Source organism: Peromyscus leucopus, chromosome 12 (assembly GCF_004664715.2).
Source record: "Peromyscus leucopus breed LL Stock chromosome 12, UCI_PerLeu_2.1, whole genome shotgun sequence".
Taxonomy (NCBI): Eukaryota; Metazoa; Chordata; class Mammalia; order Rodentia; family Cricetidae; genus Peromyscus; species Peromyscus leucopus.
Genome location: NC_051073.1, coordinates 30,949,777 through 30,967,611, shown reverse-complemented (window position 1 = coordinate 30,967,611; position 17,835 = coordinate 30,949,777). Strand labels below are relative to the sequence as shown.

The following is a 17,835-nucleotide window of genomic DNA, read 5'->3' as shown; positions in this document are numbered from 1 at the left end:
ATTCACAGTCTTCAATCTTCAAGGGCCTTTTTATGGAGAACATGGGAAGGCCTTATGATTCTATGGTTGAGATAAGAAATGTTAAACATGTTGAAGGCTATTTAACATTTCTGTAAAGTATTGTGCAAATACAAGACAATAGTATTAATTGTATATTACTGGGAACAAGGAGAATACCTGGTATTTTTGAAGAAAACAAAAGGAAATGTGGCACTGTCTAGCTTGATAGCTGTTTTGCTCCACTCATCTTTAATATTTTTCAAGCTTGTCAACTTGATTGATACCAGGTGCACAGATAGACACTGGGAAGTGTCATTGATTGGTATGGAGCCCTCAGAAGTTTACCTTCATTGAAAATTCACCTTCTTCTTCTCTTTATCATTCTTGTTTTGGGAAACTTCATTCATATTTTTCCTTTTCCATTGTTCTCAACATTAATGCAAAATCATCAGCAGAATAATTGGTTAATTAACACAAGTGACTTGGGGCTTTTCTTTGGGGAGATTTTTATTTTCACTCCTTTAGGAAACTGAGGAAAATATTGGGCCATGTTTTTGCAAGTGTGTATGTATCAAGTGTGCATGCCCAGGTGCACACATGCTTACTCATATGTGAGGACTACTAGTCTATGCATGAATGTGAAGGAAAGAGGGTGCTTTTAACATCTTCTTACATCACTGTACTTTATTTACTGAGACAGTGTCCTCTGCGGAATGCTGAGCTTGATGATTTGGCAGCTTTGTTCAGGGATCCCCTGTGTATGCTCACCCCCAAATGCTGGGATAACAGGAATCCCACACCCACCTGGCATTTTACAAGCCTGCTGGGGATCTGGACTCCAGTCTTTATGCTTGCAGAACAAGCAAAGCCATCTCCTCATCAAAAGTCTGGTAAAGTAAAATACCAGAGTAATATATTTTACATTTTCACATGAAGACAAGTCTAAGCGCACAGAATTGCAGCTGCAGAATATGCACACTATACTCCTAGAGATGTTTGCTAAAGTATTTGTCAATGGAAAGGATTGAAGTGTTCTTTTCTGAGAATTAAGTGATCAGCTGCTTTTGCTATTTCATTTTTTTTTTAATTTTTCACCTGAAGAGGAATGGATACTATGATCTAATTGATTGTTTTCATTTCTATTGTCAAATATCAAAGAATACTTCCATGGAGTTAAAATGATCTTTGCTACCTGTTTTGCTCTGTCTTTACATACATGAGCAATCCTACCTGCTTACCAACCATTTAGAACAGTGGAGATGAGGTTTGTGTATATTGGAAGAGGAGGGTCCTAACAAGTGGATACTGCCTGAGAAACACGTGCCAAAGCTTTCTCTACATTTCATGGTTCTTGGTTTTCTTTTTTTCTTTTTCTTTTTTAAGTTCTTAAGTATGAAAGGAAAATGACTTCTCCATAAGCTGTTTATAAAGGACTTGGATTATAATAAAATTTCTACTTCAAAGGTTAATGACTTCTTGTCTTCTGGTATGCACAAAGCAAGTAGGAACCTATCAAAAATGCACTCCCAATCCAATCAATCCACCCAATCACCGTTGGAGAGTTGTCAATCATCACCTTCTATTAGGCTTCACTGACTGGTTTCAGTTGCGGGGTCAAAAGTCATATCGGACTCTAAACCTATGATTTCAACAGCAAATTTTTATTTGTTTAACATTTGAAGTCTGTATTGTGACAGACATGTGATTCTTTCTTGTCAGTTTTATATTCTACTACCTGTGTCTATAATTAGATAAGTAGATCATTATATCAGGCAAAGAACAAACCTACTTCCAGAACCATGTTTCCAAAGAATAACTATCAGCTGTATAGCATTTGGTGTGTGACTAGTATGGTTAAGCAGTGGAATTTTAAGTATCTATTTATTTTAAAAGAATGTAAGTACAGATATGGTCATGTGGCTACTGCTACTGAATTTTTCATCCCATGCATAAGACATTTCCCTTATCATGTAATTGTTCTCTGTAGGAACACTGTTACAATGTCTCCTTTTGCCTTTCTTTATGTGTATTTTCAACAGTGTGAAAGGAATATCTGCTGTTTAAGGGAGAAATAGGTGACAAAAAAATCAATAACAGCATATGGGACAGAATATTGTCTATTTGCAGTTGCAGTACCAGGAAGGTGGAGACAGGATGGCCAGGAGTTCAAGGTCATTCTCAGCCTTCCTGGGCTTTGCAGATCAACCCAGGATATATAAGACTTGGCTTCAAACAATCAAACAGAAACAGATGGGTACGAGACCTGGAGTTTGTTTGTTTGTTTGTTTGTTTGTTTGTTTGTTTTTGTTCCCCCTCTAGGTCCTTGAGTCTGGGACATCCTTGTTAGCACCAAGGCAAAATGTCAAGATTTAAATCCCTTCACTGCTCTCCTTAGCTGTAGGTTCAGGAACAACTTTCCTTAGTGTTTGGATATCTTGTTTCCATTAATAGCTGTGGAAATGACTTATCACAATAAACATGCCCAAATGTAGGAAAGATCATAATTTTCATTTAACTTTGATAAGAAATGTTGCCAAGTAAGTTTCATGTCAACCAATAGCTTCAATCACCACATATGCCCCCGTAAAGATGTTCCTGAATCCTCACATTTGACAGATTCCAGCTCAATTCTTTTAGCTGGCTGTCACCTGCCCAATATCTGACATACTTTATCAGAGCTCACAATTCTAGGTCAGCAAGCTTTCTCACATTAGGAGGACAATGGGCCACCACCCTGAGTTCTTCATTCATCCCAGTTGAGAATTCACTTTTCTAAGTAGCTTGTCTGAGTACTCAGAACACCCTCAGAAGTCACAGCAGCAGTAATGCTTGGCCTATTTGGTTGAATAATTAATCCCTCCTACTGATCCTCTCTATTTCTCTCTTCCCTTCCCCACTTCCATTTCCTTCCATTGCATCCCTTCCCCCCTCCCCCATTGTCTTTCCTTCCCTTTCCAACTGTACCCTTCCCTTGCTCTCTCTTTCTTTTATGTTTTCTGTAACCTGTCACAGCACCAAAATTCCAGTTTATAGATGCAGAACTCTTGTGAAAACAGACTTGGTTAGCCCAAAGTGTCAAGCTGGTTTTCACAATCAATTCCAGCATTAAAGCATTTGGATACTCTATGATGAATTTGAACAATTAAACTTGAAATACATGCTAGACGATTTTTGTTGTAGATGAACCACTGACAACACAATCTGATACAGAAATAAGAGCAGTATTAAGATAGGACATTTAAAACAGGGATATGCTAGAGCTTTGAGCAGTAGCAATCAACTTAAAAGGGCTAGATAATATAGGGCACAGAAAAGAAGCATGTATAGGTGTCTAAAATGTGTTGGCTTTTTCACTGAGCTTGGACACAAGTTTGCATACTTGTTGATTCAAAATAAGTCTCAGGAATGAGAAGACCAGATGGACAAATGCAGTACAAAGAGGGTGAGAAAATCTGCAACTCAAAACCTTCAAAAAATGCCATCATTTTCAAGTTCTCATATTTGAGGACCATTGCTTTGATGTGATTTCCATTCAGTTAAGATATCATAAAAGAACCGAGTCACTGCCAGGTGAGGGAATAACCATGTTTGACTGGCATTCATAAAAAAGTTTCCCCATTAACTTCTTTCTATTCTAGTATCACAGTTGGTAAATGAATTGATAAAATAGCCAGAAATGTATTTTACAACGAGAGCAGTGTGATGGGGAGGGGGAAGTCGAGGGTTGGGTTTTTGCAATGTAACTGTAAGCTCAGATCAGGAAAAGGAACAGTGGAACAAGTGAACACTTCAATAACTAACATGAGAAGAACCATTAGGTATTTTAGAAAATTTCAAAGATGCAGGGATACATAGGTAGACATCACAAATGTACTCTGAGCTGTCCTCCCTCCATAATTAACCTGCAGAGGAAGAGGTGCCTACTTGCAACACTCGGCAGCTATTGTATTACAAGTTGCTCTATTTACGACAGGAAAAAAAAATGCATTAGCTTGAAATGCTCAGAATCAATTCCAGTTTTAGATGCTCTGTAAAGGATAACTTATAGAACCATGGAGAGGGAGGCAAGGGCAGTTAATATAGATTTTTGTCTTTGTGCCTGAGGATGTGACCTCTCAATGGTAGGTGTCAACTGTAAGCATACTCTCAAATATCTCCTGAAGAAGTATAGGATCCATTTAAAAGTAGAACATGTTACTATACAGCGTGATGAAAGAGCAGCAATAGAGTGATTGAACATTATATTATCCATGGTTGTTGATTCTGACAAATTTCCCTTTGGTAGTCTTTTATACTTTCAAAGAATTGCTCTTTGAGAGTTGGCTAAGTTGAGAAAGTACTTGCTTCCCTTGCTAGCATGGTGATTTCAGTTTGATACCTATAAACCACCTAAAAAACCCGATGTGGTGGTACCCTCCTTCTATTCTGGTGCTAGAGGCAGAGACAAGTATATGCTGCCTGCTCACTAGCTAGCCAGACGAATCTGCTCTGTGTGTTCTAAGAACTGAGAAGCTCTGTCTCAAATAAGATGATAGCGCTCCTGAGCAAGACACTTGAAGCTGTCCTGTGGAATTGAAAGATGTTTGAACGTGCGCGCGCGCGCGCACACACACACACACACACACACACACACACATGCACTGAGGCAAATGTAAACATATACTACATCATATAAATATAGAAAATGTACTACTAAGCCATATTGTTTACTTCAATGCAAGACTAGAAAAAAGAAATACTGCTTAATTAATATATTTTACCTTTGTTCTAATATGTACACAAATGAAATGTAAAGTATGATTGCATAACAATATACTGTATAAAGAGTTCCTATAACCCAAACTTCAGAAAGAAAAACTGTGATTGTCAAGGGAATAGTGTATGCAGGATTCATCACTATTCACAGCTAGGCCCATTCATTGGTTGTCCTGAAATGCATGCCTCACAGGTAAGAGGAAATTATTGTCTTCAAATATTTGGTGAAACACCAGTTTATATGTTGCTATAAAGCTATTGTCTAAAAGCCAGTATTGCAACTTTTAGACTTTTTACTAAAGTAGAATACTGTTGTGACTGGGCCTCACTCTGTCTGTTGAAGGCCTTGAGAGAAATTCTGAGGACAGATCCCTGTTGGGGAGGCAGTTCTACTTTTAGGCATGGACCATGAGGGGAACCATCCCTTGGGTCTGTAGCTCCCTATCCAGCCCATAAATATTTTAAGCCTGTCTTCCTCCACAACTGAATGAGCTGGTTTTTCAAAACAAAATTCAAAATATTCATTCATCGACCCTATTATTTCTCTTTCTCTGGAGATTCTCCGATTGGGCTCTTTTGAAGAGCAGGACACATTCTGAATCATCTTTCCAGCCTCTTTTCAAAGAATCCCAACCAACATAATCTCTGGTCCATATCCATGGTTTTCCAAGCACATGTCCTTTCCTATCCACCATGTTCTGTTCTTTCATTTGTCACCTACCCTACCACCTGTGTATGAGGTCAGAGACTCTCAGCTGTCTGGTCTCTAAGCAAAGTTGTCCAATGAGACCTTCAATGTCTTTGAGCTTAATTAACTATAAATTTAACCAGAGCTTCATCATATATTTAAAAACCTAAATAATTCATTTTCAATTGATAATATCAAAGAGGAAAAAAGGCCACAAATATATAAAAAATAGGAAATACATATTTCAAATGGACTAGGCATCTTCATTATAGTTTGTTTGGTCAAAACTTTAATAGTTAAAATTTAAGCAGATTTTAGGTTGTCTTATTGTTATCTAAAACATTTCATAAGAATATTAGAATTCACTGTTTCATTTACTGTCACAATAGTGGGTGAAGCATTAACAATTAGACATCTATTATTAGATGCCCGCTTGAGTTGTAGAGTGTGGATTTCTTCACCACTAAAACATTTAACCCATAATCTATGTTTTTATCTTATTAGAAGCCTTACTTAATTGAATCCAAATCTACCTTCCTTTTAGGCACACATAAATACAGCTTCCCAATGGATTTCAATTTTTTAAACCAACTTACATTTATCCTTAATAGATAAATTATTTCTATAATTTTTTTTGCTGTTCCAATTGATGTGAAAAAAGTTTACAAAATGAAACTTCCTCAAATGAAAGCATCCTTTAAACATGTAAAATTAGGATCATAAAAATAATGGTATATTACCCTGTATGAGAAAAAAATTCACTCAATAAACAAGAGAGCTCCCAAAATGAATGGGTACAGTGATAAGATGACTACCAGGAGCAGGCAGGAAAAGCGTTTTCCAATAGAATTGAAGCTGTTTATTTTATTAGAAAGTTGACATGGGTTATCTTTGGTGTTTATGACTTGCAGACTAAAGTATTTAATATTTATCATGTTTAAGTACAAGCAGCAGCAGTTTAGTAATCAAAAGGAATAATTTGAATCATCTTAGGAAAATAAATTCATTATAATTAGGGTATTTCAAAACATGTTTAAAACATTTCTGAGAAAATGTATTCACCTTTCTTGTCATCGAAGTACAGCGTCTGTTGAGCCGGATTTGACCACTGGAGGGAGGTGTTATCATTTTGATCAACTCTGCAGGTCAAAATTGCAGTTCCGCCTTCAACAACCGTTACATTCTGCGTTAGTGGGAACTGCCCTTGGCTGCCTAAAAGGAGATTGAAGAGAATGTTGATTAAATGAAAGTTATAAAATGATTAACTTCCCAAGATCTACGTTGGACATGAGGATTTACTCAAAATAAAATTTAAACTAACAGAATTATGTATTACAAAAGGTAGAAAAGCCACGTAAAATCAGTAAGACAACCCTACCAATGTATCATTAAAGCTCCTTTGTATTTGCTTCTATTTCTCAGAATATGTATCCTTCCTAGGCACACATGAAAACATATTGCAATAGTAACACAATAATCTTTAATTTCCCAGGCCTAGAATTGATTATGTTGGGTTAGATGGAGTCATTGCTGAAGGTAAGGCAGGGCATGATGTTGCATGAATTAAGCTCTCTGCAGGAGGATAGGAAACACATAAAACACTTCCCTGGTAACTTTTTAAAATGTAGAACAAAGCCCATAATATATAAAAACTCTAACTTTAGAGTGAATTTATGATAAAGGAAATGAAAAATGAATCCCACTTTACTAGGAATCCTTATAGAGCTATTTTCTGAAATACAAAACAATCTGACTATTATTTTATAAAGAATATCCATCCTATAAAATATTCACTGAAATATTTTGAAAGCCTGGTGTTGCGGCATGCACCTGTAGTCTTCAATATTCAGGAAGTTGAAGGAACCCCTGCATTCCAGGAGTTTGAGGCCAGACTGAATAACAATAGCAAGATATTTTTTCCAACAACTATATATACCACACATGTGTGTAATATGCATATTTGGTGGTTTCCCAAGCAGAAATTTGTAACCGCCTTGCTCATGTTTTCATATTAATTATCTTCATGATCAGAAGAATGCATCTTCTTAAATTCTTAAATGAATCATCAATATGGATAGTGTCAGTATATAACCAAGTTTTTCTATTTTTACATGTATCATATCCATTATTAATGCCATCTATGTAATCAATTTACTTAAAAGTACGTATCTAATAATTTATACAAGGTAGCTCCATGCACAAATGTAATATATACATTTCATTTCCAAATGATGATCCAGAGATAAAATCTGCCAAGTCTGATAACAAACATCCACAGAGGTAAAAATGACTTACTAGAGCCAGGTTAAAATATTATTATGTGAGCAGGTTAGTTCATTAAGTCAAAAATCATTTACATATTCAAGGTCATTAGGATGGCTTAATCATACCCATGAAATATATTTCCCTTTACTTCTTCAGTTTGTAATGATTCTGTCATTACTCCAAGTACCACTTGAGGTTGTATGGGAGCCATTGGCATAAAGAACTTTATTACCAAAAGCCTGTTGATTGGCACCAGAAGACACAGAAGGGCCTGGAGGGAAACATTTCTTTCCAGTCTTAAATGACACAAGCACAAAGGTTCATGACCACATTACATAATTAAAACTTTCGAGTATTAAAATCTTTTACCAGGGGCTTTTCCTTCTCAATGCCAGCCTCTTCAAGTCACCATGACAACTCCCCAGGACACCTCCCTTTAATCTTTAAGATGAATTTTAAATTTGACATCAGTGTTTTAGATAATATAGTCTTTGGTGGTTTTCTTGCAAGTCAGCAGGAATCATAATGGGGTGTGTCTTGCCTTCATCTCAGAGATGACCTCTGGCAAGGAGCTCAGAGGGCTGTGAATCTTGCAAAGTGAGGTGGGGCAAAACCAAAACATACCCAAGCAAACATGAACTCAAACACAAAGAGGGAATACTTGCCTGAGATTATCAGCTCATCAATATGGAGCTCAGTATGTTTTTAAGGTGTTTTTCTTAGATTCCCTGATGTTAATGTTATGCATAAATTGAGCAGTCCAGGGAGAAGGGACTCTCCAATATCATAAAGCTCACCACTGCTGATAAATATACATGGTTCACCCAGAGGATACTTTGGCTGTCAACAAGTACTTAAATAACACTGTCAGTCTCTTTAAAGAATTCAGGAGAAAAGGCAGTGATGCTTGGGACAATTTTATCTACTACATTTGCAAAATAATTTTCAAAACATCCCCATAAGAAAATATTATCCTTCTCATTTCACAGATGGGTAAACTGACACTGGGAGGCAAAGTGATGCTTTTTTCCCCATGGTGAAACTAAGTCAATGAACCATTTAAAGTTTATCCTGTAAGTTGACCATTTTTTTCTTCTCTTTCCACAGAGGCTGTTGAGTCATAAGGGGTGTGTCGTGTCTGATGAAATTTGAATTCGACAACAAAAGGAAAAACACCAATAATCATTTTTATAATGAAATTTAAATTGTAAAATTAAATAAGAGAAATATCACTGTTTTCTGCCCTTAGCTGTTCTGTGCTATACAAGAAACTAATTTTAATCATGATTTCAATATTTAATTACTGAACCATGCACAAAAAAGATAAAATTTTAGGGTTATCTCCATGTTAGGTATTGATGTATGTTGGTACACCTCCATCAGGACCTTCAAGGGCAGAGTGAAGACAATTTCCCTCAAACGTCTTCCCACATGGTTTCTGACTTTAAGGAAGTATGATTTCAGTCCCTTCACTCTTGCAGTGTAAAGTCCTTGAAGTCAAATAATTTAGTTTTCCCAATAGAGAGAAAACTCATGCAGAGAATCAACTAATCCTAAATACCCTTAGGACATGTGCTTTCTAAAATCAATTTAAAAGTCTGTATTGCAGGTAGTCAGAGTTCTTCTCAGAGGTCTGAATTGCCATTTGCTTCTGGTTCTGAGCAGCAGAGAACACTGAGTAGCTGGGACTTTCCTCTTTTAACTCCTCGTGACTCAACTTTGCCTTTCAATCTCAAGATGTCTTTCTGAAGGAGATTTCTCAATTGGAAAATGTAATATCATATCAAGTTAGGATGTCTTTTCAGTTCATTTATTATGTGCATATCATGTGGGACATACTGTTTCCTTGTATTTCATGAATCAACATTTGAGGGATGGATACAGGAAGAGAAGTTTGTTAATGAGCCAGCAAGGTGACTTCAAACCTGAGAAAAACTGTTGGGAAGGAAGAAGAAACCTTGTTCAGTCAGTACTGGTTTAGATTTGCTCATTAAGCTTAGAAGCAAACGTTTTCCAGGCAACATTTGTTCACAATTTACTAACTCTTCTTTTGAGCGAATTCATATTATTATTTGTAAAAGTGTCTGTTCCCTTCCTCAATTCTAAACCAATTAAGAGCTGGTAACCACAGGCCATGTCTGAAACAAACAAACAAATAAACAAAAAAAAAAAAAAAAAAAACCCCAGGTAGCCTGCTTGCAGACTTTCTCCTCTATTCCTACAGACCTCAACCTCCCAGTCTCATATCTAGTGCTCAGCAGAACACAAGCTACAGCTGTCTGTCTCCCCTGCCCACATCTCTTGTGGATCCCACAGACTGTCCCATCCTAACTTTCCTTCTCCAACTATTGGCTCTATTCCATCTTCCAGACACAAAAGGCACCCCTTGCTAAGCCAAGGGCTGCACCTCCCAAAGCAACAAGTAGGCTGAAGGAAGACCCACACCTCTCCTACTGACCCTAAGACCAGTCCCTCCAGCCTCAACCCAAGCTCTGTAACAGGAAACATGCTTTGGTCTCCCTTTCCTCTTCAAACCTATCTCCATAGGATCACAAAGAACTCCTTCAACCTCCTTTCCCCCAACATGTCTCAGTATCTTAGCATACAACACCATCAGGCATTTTTTGGTTTGGGAAGGCACTCTGCAGGCTACCAATAGAGAAGCATGGACACCAACCCATCCACAAAATCTTTGACTTACAAACTGTACTGCCTGCATAATATGATAGGCCAATTTTGACATAGAATTCGTGGGAATAGCCAATGAATGTCTGACTTGATTTGGTCAAATTTGATTAGACCCACTCTGATGAGAAGGAACCCATACTTGATGCTGCTTGAGTAACCAAGAAATAGAGATATGATACCTAAGAGACATAGGGGAAAAAAGCAAATATGACTGATATTAAAAAAACAATAAAATCCTAATGATATTCTGATATAGTCATAGGTCAGTGCCTTATTCAGTCATCATCATCCAGTAGCAGATGAGAATAGATGCAGAGACCTACAGCCAGACATTGCACTCAGAGAGAATCTAAATTGGAGATCTCCATCAAATCCCTCTTCTCAGAGCTCAGAGAATCCCATGGAATAGGAAGCAGAAAAAGTGTAAGAGCCAGATGGGACACAGGACACTGGGAGAACATGGTCCTCAGAATCAACTAAGCAAGGTGCATATGAGTTCAGATAGACTGAAGCAGCAAGCACAGGGTCTACATGGGTTTACTCCAGGTCCTCTGCATATATGTTATACTATTAGGTTAGTATTTTTATGGGACTCTTGACTGTGAGAATGAGTTGGTCTCTGACTCTTGTGCCTGCTCTTTAGACTCTTCCTGCAGCTGGGTTGCTGTGTCCAACTTTGGTATGATAGTTATTTCATCTTATTATATATTGTGTCATGTTTGGTTTTTATATCTTAGAATTCTGTTCTTTTCTAATGAGAGACAGAAAGGGAGAAGATCCAGAGGGGATTGGAAGGAGGGAGGGGGTGGGAGGAGTGGAAACTATAAATAGGATATATTGTATGAGAAATAATCTGTTTTCAATAAAGGAAAACAATGTAAAAAATGTTTGGTCACAGGGGATCTTACCTGTGACAGGATTATCCTGCTTAGCATGCTCCACTTTAAAGGGAAGTTCCTAAGGAGATGCCCATGATCCAAATTGAATATATTTTCTTAGAACACTGGCTGGGATTTTAAGTATAGTTTGTGAGAGTAGAATGACCCAAATGTAACTCAGTTGTGCTAAATTTGTTCATGGTCAAATCAAGGTATAAATGTACAGACTTCTACTTCACTAAAATAAAGGAAATCTATCACAAACCACATATTAGCAAAATACCACGAGACCTGTTTTAGTTCTTTTTGAAGCAGTATTATTAGCATATGTAAAGATATAGAAGTAGTGACTGAGAACAGATACATCTAACATCATTTCAGCCCCCAAATGGGTCAGAAACTGAAATAAGTAAACTGTACAAAATGTATGCACTAGAAAGTGAGAAAAGAGTGTATCATTTTTTAGCTATTAAGTAAGAAAAAGCCATACTTGAGCTTTGTTAGAAGGGTAGATCGCTTTGATCATGAAATTTTTTTTCTTTTCTCTTGTATCAACACCCTTTAATTCCTTTTCTTTGTTATCTCACCTCAACTATCAAATACTGCCAAAAGTTATAGAAAATGCAGGGAATTTAATGGGTTGTGTGCGCTGTGCTGTGGCGCTAGACACAATACTCGGTGCGTGTGTTATATTAATCTACAGAGTCCACCTTGTCATTGTCTCCACCTTTAAAATCACTGGGCTTGTGCATAGAAACTTGAAAACCTGTGCCCTATCCTATAGCCAGGAAAGGCAGAATCAAGAGTTTCAACACTTGTCTTCTCTTTTAAGAACAATTTGCTTAATCATAGACTGGTTATGAAACAAACTGAATGTAACTGTGCTTCTGTATCTATGGTTTTCAGAGAGTGTCATTTACAGCCAAGCATTGTGAAGGCACATGCTGACCCTCACACCTCGTTTCAACAAGTAAAAGTGCATTTGAAATTCAATTTAAGCATAATGTGTGCAGCTCTGAGATTCCATGGGATGAAACTCTAGCCTCCCTGCACTCAGTGACATAAGTTGGTAGCTTGAAATTGACCACAGAGGGAGTATTTTCACCATGGAAATTGGCAAACACTAGAAGCGATGATTTTCCCCACAGAGAAAGCTGTTAAATATTTCAGTGAACCACTGAAAGTCATCATTGATGTCTCTGGTTGCAACAGCTGCACAGGTTTTTAACTTATTTTTTCTTCCTCTGACCCATCATCAATCTAGTAAAAAATTTTTGAAACAAGCTCCAACTTCTCTTCCACTCCTTGTCTACTGAGGTTGAAGTGCTAGATTTCCTAGGCTGTCCAGTTTACGTAAATCTAACATCTGTGGTTATAAACTTTCACATTTATACAGCTATAAATTGCTAATGTGTAGGTAATAAAGAAACTTAAAGGAATAACTTATATACCAGAATGTTAAATGTCATCCCAGTCTTTCCATAGCAGAACAAGTAGTGCCTCTAGCCTTTCATTTCTCCAGTGTTTCCATCTGTTGTACAATTAAGGAACCTCAAACTAAAAGGGAAGTAAATTGAGGCTTTTCTCCCACTGAAATAAGTTACTTAACAGCTCTCCTTCACTTGCAAGTTTTGCCCCTGCCTTCACTGTCATACCACAAAAATATCTAGCACACCATCCCACAGCCCAGAAAGAAGCCAACTGTCACTTTGTTGATAGGCTGTGATGGACTATGAGAACAAAGAAGCAATAAGAATGAGCTGGAGTAGCATTCAGAGTGAGTAGATAAAGACACATGTTTTAACAGTGATCTCCAAACATGGCTATACTTCTACAAACAACAAATTTCAAGCTTTGCTATCTCTTCAATGCGTGAGTGGAAATGATGCTTTTCTCCATCTCTGTCTGAGCTAAAGTTTAGGCGTAGACCACAAAAGTGCACCACTGCAGCTGTGGATGACTGCTTCCTCTCTGAGAGCAACAGTCACCCAAGATAGCCCTAGGCAGACAGAGTGAGGCTGGGGGTCTGCACTGCTGAGAGGGAATAAGTTAGTCAGTAATTTTAAAGAACAAATGATGGAATTGTGTGGGGTAATGAACAGCAACTTTGGATCTCTCATTATCATTTCTCTTCCTGAAAATCAGGAAGACCCTTTGAAAGATGGATCCAGACTTAAAAAGAAAAACAAAGAAACGAACAAAAACAGTAATAGAAAACAACAAGAAAATGGGAGGGTTTCAGGACACACAGCTTTCCAACGGAAATGTGTCAAAACCTCCTGAGTTATACAATGGCATGTAGTTTAATCCTCCCTTTTGGGGTGTGGTTCCATGTCAAAGTTGCTCACTTTATCTGTAAAGTTATCTAACTTCCAAAAGGTACTGCCACCTGGGTCAAAAAGCACACATCATATTTTGGTTTATTTAAACAATATTTGTGTTTTCACTCAAGAACACTGTTTAAATGCATGATACATTGCGTGTGTGTTGAGGTTCTTATTCATTTGATGTAAAAAGCACAATTGCCAAGTGGATCAGTAGATGTGGAATCTTCTAATTATTGTGAAATATGAAAGCCAAACAAACATTGAAAGAAGTGGGCTGCTCATTTCAAAATGATGTGCAATGCTGACTATTTCTAAGGGTTTTCCTTTTACTAGTCTCTGCTCTCTCTGTCCATCTTTCTTTCCCCACTCACTTCTTCAACCTTTTCTTTCCTCTCATTTTGTCTATCTCTATTATCTCTTCTACCAACTAGTTCAGGGTATTTAAGTAAAGAAGTACATCTTACAAAGTTCAGGATCACTCATGTTGCCTAAATTAGAGTCTAAAAATAAACCTAAGTGCACACACAGCATGCTATTACTTCCACTAAATTACCAAAGGCATTCCAAACAAATAACCTTCTAATGTGAAAGTTGTGGCTCAGTAGTTGTGTGGACTGAAACACGTATTGCATACTAAAGCCTATTAGATTGCAAAGCACAAATGTCATTAATGCATGCTTCCAATTCTCAAGAGAACCACAATGAATGTTCCATGATGTGAGAAGCGAAATTGGAGGAAAAATTAAGACTGATAACTAAGTGCAAATTGGTTCTGCTTTTGGAATAGCTCTCTCTTCTTTTACACATTTACTTAGAAATCGCTAGTCATTTCCTTTTCTATTTTCTATTTTGTTTTCTATATTCTAGATTTTAGGAATTTCCTAAAAAATTATTAGCCGTACCAAATAATTTTATTTTTCTTTGAGTCTACTTCCTTTATTTTTTTCTGGATTCAACTTTCCTTTTAGAGTTTAACACCTGGTCTCTACCTTCTGTGCCATCCCTCAGCCCAGCCACTGTGGAGCATGGCCATCAGACCTTCGCTGCCTGCCAGTTTCCATAGAGACAGGATGCACATTTGAGACCTGTGTTCCATTACAACTGCCAGACCAACGCTGGGAAGAGACAAAGCTGGCGGGCACTGGGTCTTGCAAGGCCAGGAAAGGTTGGAAGGACTTTCTCTTTCTGATATTGAAGCAAAGCCGTGCCAAACTGGCAGCTTCGGGGAGTTACAATCCTGTAGACCAGATCCTGGTGTTCATGGTGGCCATTGTGAGCATCACACTCTGAAACCAACCCAGGGAGCAGAAGCTCTTGCATACCCAAAATTGGCCCTCATTCTTTGCTGGCTTCTGAGCCATGACAAAAGGCTCTTTCAGATTTACAGTGGCACCCGCAGCTCCTGACCCACAGAATCATAATTCTCCTTTAAAAAACTCCATGTGTCTTTCTTTTTTCCAGAATGTCAGATGAGTTTTATAGGTTATTCATAACAAAAGATAGTACCTATGGAAAAACATGTCTCCAATTTATCCATACAGTGATTCTGACTAGGTGATCCAGTAAACTATATATTATATACTGTAACCTCTTTATTTATTATAATATTCCTAGAAAAGGTGTTTTTTCTATGTAAAATGTTTTTTCTATCCCATTGCATTAATTTTATATTATTCAGTATTATCACTAAATCCTTATATTCGTAATTTAGAAATTTTTTAATTTTAGAGGTTATTATGAATCCCAAAGGAACTTATTATTTGAATGTTTTATCTTTTTGCATATAGACTGTTGTTTGTTAACCTGTATTTTCCTATCATTTCACTATTTAAACATCTAGTATTTTTAAAGTTATATCTATATAAAGCCAATTTTCCTTAGTCTTAGTTTATGTTATTTTTATTACCCTGTCCAAGTGCAAAACAAACCCAAGCTTGATTATGTACAAACAAATTTGATGGTTCTGAGAATATATATTTAATCTCAAAACTAAATAGAAATTGGATATACTAACTTTATGCAGAATTTTAATTTCATTCATTTATAGATGTTTAATTCACTCTCTAAATACTTTTTTTAAATTATTTCTCTTATACAAGCTATAACTAATTAAATGAGGGCATTTGATTCTTCAAGCAAAATTTGGGCTGATCAATCCTCACATTTACTTTCAAGAATACTCATTTCATGCTGAATGAGGAAGGCTTACAACGTAGTAACTTCACATGCTAACCAATGCATATTTGAGAGGCAAGTTCACAGTGGAGCTCAATCAAGTCAAAATTGACACGTGATTCTAGACAAAACACTCTAGAAGGGTGGGACTCTTCTCAAGACAGAGCGAGTGGTGGAGTAGAAGGAGCAAAATAATCTTCTGGACAAATAAAATGGGTGTGTGATAATGATTTAAAATCACATTTCCTCTGTGGGAAATTCAATCAGAGTGTAAAGGAGTAGTAAGGTTGTAATATGTATTTGTTACTAAAATAAGTCTGAGAAGGTTCATATATTAAGAAATGATAAATAATACTAAATTTAACATTTTAAATATCAAACACAATAAAAATTTGCATTACTAGTTATACTTTAAGAAGGAAAATTAAAATTTAAAAGTATTAGAAAATAATTTGAATATTATTAAAATATTAACGAATAATATACAACTAACATACAGATACAGAAAATACAACTTAACAAATAGGATAAAGATAATAAGATATAATATAAATACAAATATGCTAGCTTTCAATCTGGTTATGTTGCTGTTTTTCCTTAATTTTAAATGGAAAACAAGATTTATCAGTTCTAATTAATTAAAGCCTGGTTTTAAGCACTAATTACAGATTATGTTAGCATCTATATTTAGGAAACATTTTATTGGATTGTTACATGTTACATTGTGGAAAAAAAAGAGATAATATTGACATTGCCTCTATATTAATATTGTCTATTATTCTCTGTAGAAAGTAAAAATAATTGCATATATGCATTGAATATAGCTATTTTTGTTTAAAAGAGTCCTTTTATTTCTGTTTGAATTATATTTCTATAAACTATGAATTGTGTAAAATTACAAATAATAATAATGGATTTATAAAATATATCAAATATATTATAATCAATATTTCAATTTATAACAAGCATCTAAACTATAAACATGGCACAATGTTTTCTAAAATTATGTTTCCTATTTTAATGGATTTTTCCAATAAGACATATTTTAATGACATGAATTTTTTGACAAATCTGTGATTGATGCTGACAGTGTGTCTCCATGAGGATGATTTGAATGAATCAACTGGAAATGATACTTATCCATTCAGAGATTACGATGAAAGGGAGAAGGCAAAATAGAGACAAATGCTAAAAGAAATACCCAGTTGAGAAGTGGTAACATTTCAACTGCTACCTGCTTCCAAGAAAAAGCCAGCCATTTCAAAATAGCTTTAGGACGAGGATGGCGGAGAGCCAAGAGCGTTCCACCAGAATCTTGAAGTAAAGGTTTCTAAATCAGAGTCAAGTCTGGCTGATGGTGGAAGAAACTGAACAGAAACGCAGCACACACACATACACACATAACAATAACAAAACAACAACAACAACAACAGCGAAACACAATGAGATTCATGGCTGAGAGGCAGCTGCGGGTGGGACAAGGTGAGACAGAAAGGCTGGCCAAGACAGATCACATGGACCTTTTCATGTTATAATAATCTCACACTTACCCATGAACCCACTTTTATGTAGCAAATGACTCAGCTACATTCTCAAAAAATAGAATAGATTTCTACTTATTAACTCTGAATAAAAAAGAAGAAAAAAAGACTTTTGATATTTTTTCTCTGTATCTTATAAACTCTCAAAATATAATTCATTCTTTGAATAATGTAAAATGAATATTTTCTAGATATAGAATTTCAGTCCTCACCATAACCACTGATATGTAAACCTGAGGTATGTATAAAATTATTGATTATAAAATTATACACATACTTTGCTTTTCATTCCCTGACAGGAATACAATTGTGACTCAGAAATTGTGAGCAAATGATTCTAAACACATGAACATTGTGTTCAGATGGTATCTCTTTAATTATTTAAAGTGGAGATCAATATGGAGTAACATATGAATCAACTTAGAATATTCCCTGAGGAACATTCTCCCTTTTGAAAAAAAAAATGTGTAATAACACAGTGGTTAATAGGATGTGTTTTTCACTGTTTGATCATTTCT

At 36.2% G+C, this 17,835-nt stretch overlaps 1 protein-coding gene across 3 annotated transcripts in view; it reads right to left on the bottom strand.

The window, feature by feature from the left end:
- The window catches only part of Cadm2 (cell adhesion molecule 2), a 981,723-nt gene that overhangs the window by 230,977 nt on the left and 732,911 nt on the right, over positions 1–17,835 (bottom strand). For all 3 annotated transcript variants that reach the window (XM_028876715.2, XM_028876716.2, XM_028876717.2), the window contains one exon: positions 6,506–6,655. In XM_028876715.2, the coding sequence (XP_028732548.1) occupies positions 6,506–6,655 (150 nt within the window). The remainder of the gene's footprint in view (positions 1–6,505; positions 6,656–17,835) is intronic.